The 1822-nt window shown below is 33.6% G+C and overlaps 1 protein-coding gene across 4 annotated transcripts in view; it reads left to right on the top strand.

The window, feature by feature from the left end:
- Positions 1 to 1822, top strand: part of Rad17 (Rad17 checkpoint clamp loader component) — a 19301-nt gene that overhangs the window by 4515 nt on the left and 12964 nt on the right. For all 4 annotated transcript variants that reach the window (XM_086970657.1, XM_022842783.2, XM_022842784.2 and 1 more), the window contains one exon: positions 50 to 159. In XM_086970657.1, the coding sequence (XP_086826783.1) occupies positions 50 to 159 (110 nt within the window). The remainder of the gene's footprint in view (positions 1 to 49; positions 160 to 1822) is intronic.

Here is a 1822-nt window from a genome sequence, read left to right as displayed (position 1 = left end):
CTAAAGATTCTAAAGATATTTAATGTTGCTCTTCATATTGGAATTTCAGGTAAAGCGCCGATTTTATTAATTTTGGGTCCCACGGGTAGTGGTAAGTCAGTTACCCTCAAAATTCTTGCAAAGGAGAATGGAGTGCACGTAAAAGAATGGATGCACCCCGTAAGTATATATATGATCACATCCGTGCTAAACTGATCAAAGAAAATCATAAAACAAATTTTTATTTTGTTTTTTGTTTTTGCGGCAGAAAGTGCTATTCATTACAGTAAGGAGAATGCATACAGAGGTACTAGCTTTGGGCACTTTCTGTATTTTATAAGTTTTCCCATATTTAGGGTTTATATCGCACATTTGCGGCCTGGTTTGTCGTCAAAATATGGGTAACCTCACCGCAGAACTGTTCGACATTTGACATTTTTCTTAAATGTTTCTACTTAAATTCTTTGGTCTGTTGAAGTTGGAAAGTTATCTGACAAAGTTGGCATACATTTTCAACGCAATCGATTACCATGGCTACTATGTAAAATTAAAAAAAGTGCTCTTTGTGGACAAAAAAATCATATTGTTTAAACTTGCGCTCGTGATGTCCACACGCAGAACCTTATTCCAAACTTTTCAATAGAAATAACCAAAAAAACAACTAAAAGTTGTCTGATTAAAAAATAAATAAAAACGAAGAACAGTTCTGCTATCTTCTACTATCTTACATGAAGTACCTAGAATGTTGATCTAAAATCTGCCACAAATGTTCTGTAAAGACAATATTCGCTATATCTTAACAAAATTATAACAAATTTCGTATAAGATTTGTCGATGCGACGATTTTTGTTTTTATTCTTGTTGTTCGCAGAAGTATTACCTACTGTGTATATAAGGCGGTATGTCGCTTTTCGAGATAAGAAGATTAGGTCAATGTCATGTAATAGTCCATTTTGCAAGTAGCATCTATTTTATGGTCTATCTACGGGCACCATAAAAATCCATTATGAGATGCAAAAAATATGACGTAGTTTTTTAATAAACTGGCCTAATATAACCTTTAGCATTCTGTTCTACGCGTTACTGGTAAGAGACACCAGCATTTCTGTAATTCTTAAGTAGCTTTATGTGTGTAAGCAAGCTACAGACCAGAAATCGCACCTGTTGAAGTGAGTAGAAAATAACTGATATTAAGTTAGCCAAATTTCGTACCTCAAAACTATGCGCTTCTAGCAACGGTCCTTTTTATTGAATTTGGGCGGAGCATACAAAAAAAAGTATTTTTTTTTGTACTCGTTTTTTAAGCACAACCGGCTACAGGCCGTAAAATTCGTCGTAAAAATGCAATTCAAGAAATATGAGAGAACTCTATATATATATATATATATATATATATATATCAAATCAACAACGACAATAGCAAAAAGTGTCACCATATTGAAAAATCAGTCGGGAGATGCATTAATATTTTACTATGTGTAGCCTAAACCATCTTCGTTTAAAATACGTAAAAAGCCACGTAATGAACTGTAATAGACAGAAATATAATTCAAGATTACACCAGGTATCTAGAGAGGGTAACGAGGGTAAGATGTAATATAAATATTTATAGTCGACTTCACTCACTTTTTGCCATGCCATTTTTAGTTACGGTCGACTCGTGGGAAAATTGCAAGCTAGCAAGTTGATTCCTAAACGATGTTTCTGTGGTAACTAGGATATAAGTTATGTACGGAAGTCCAGACAATAGAATCGATTATTGAAGTCAAAAAAGACATTTTTTTCATTTTTCCGTTAATACCGCGCTAATCGATATCGCTGAATATATTTGCACATTTTATCC

The sequence above is a fragment of the Varroa jacobsoni genome, unplaced genomic scaffold, assembly GCF_002532875.2.
Source record: "Varroa jacobsoni isolate VJ856 unplaced genomic scaffold, vjacob_1.0 scaffold_1018, whole genome shotgun sequence".
In the NCBI taxonomy this organism is placed as follows: domain Eukaryota; kingdom Metazoa; phylum Arthropoda; class Arachnida; order Mesostigmata; family Varroidae; genus Varroa; species Varroa jacobsoni.
This window is presented reverse-complemented; position numbering and strand designations above follow the sequence as displayed.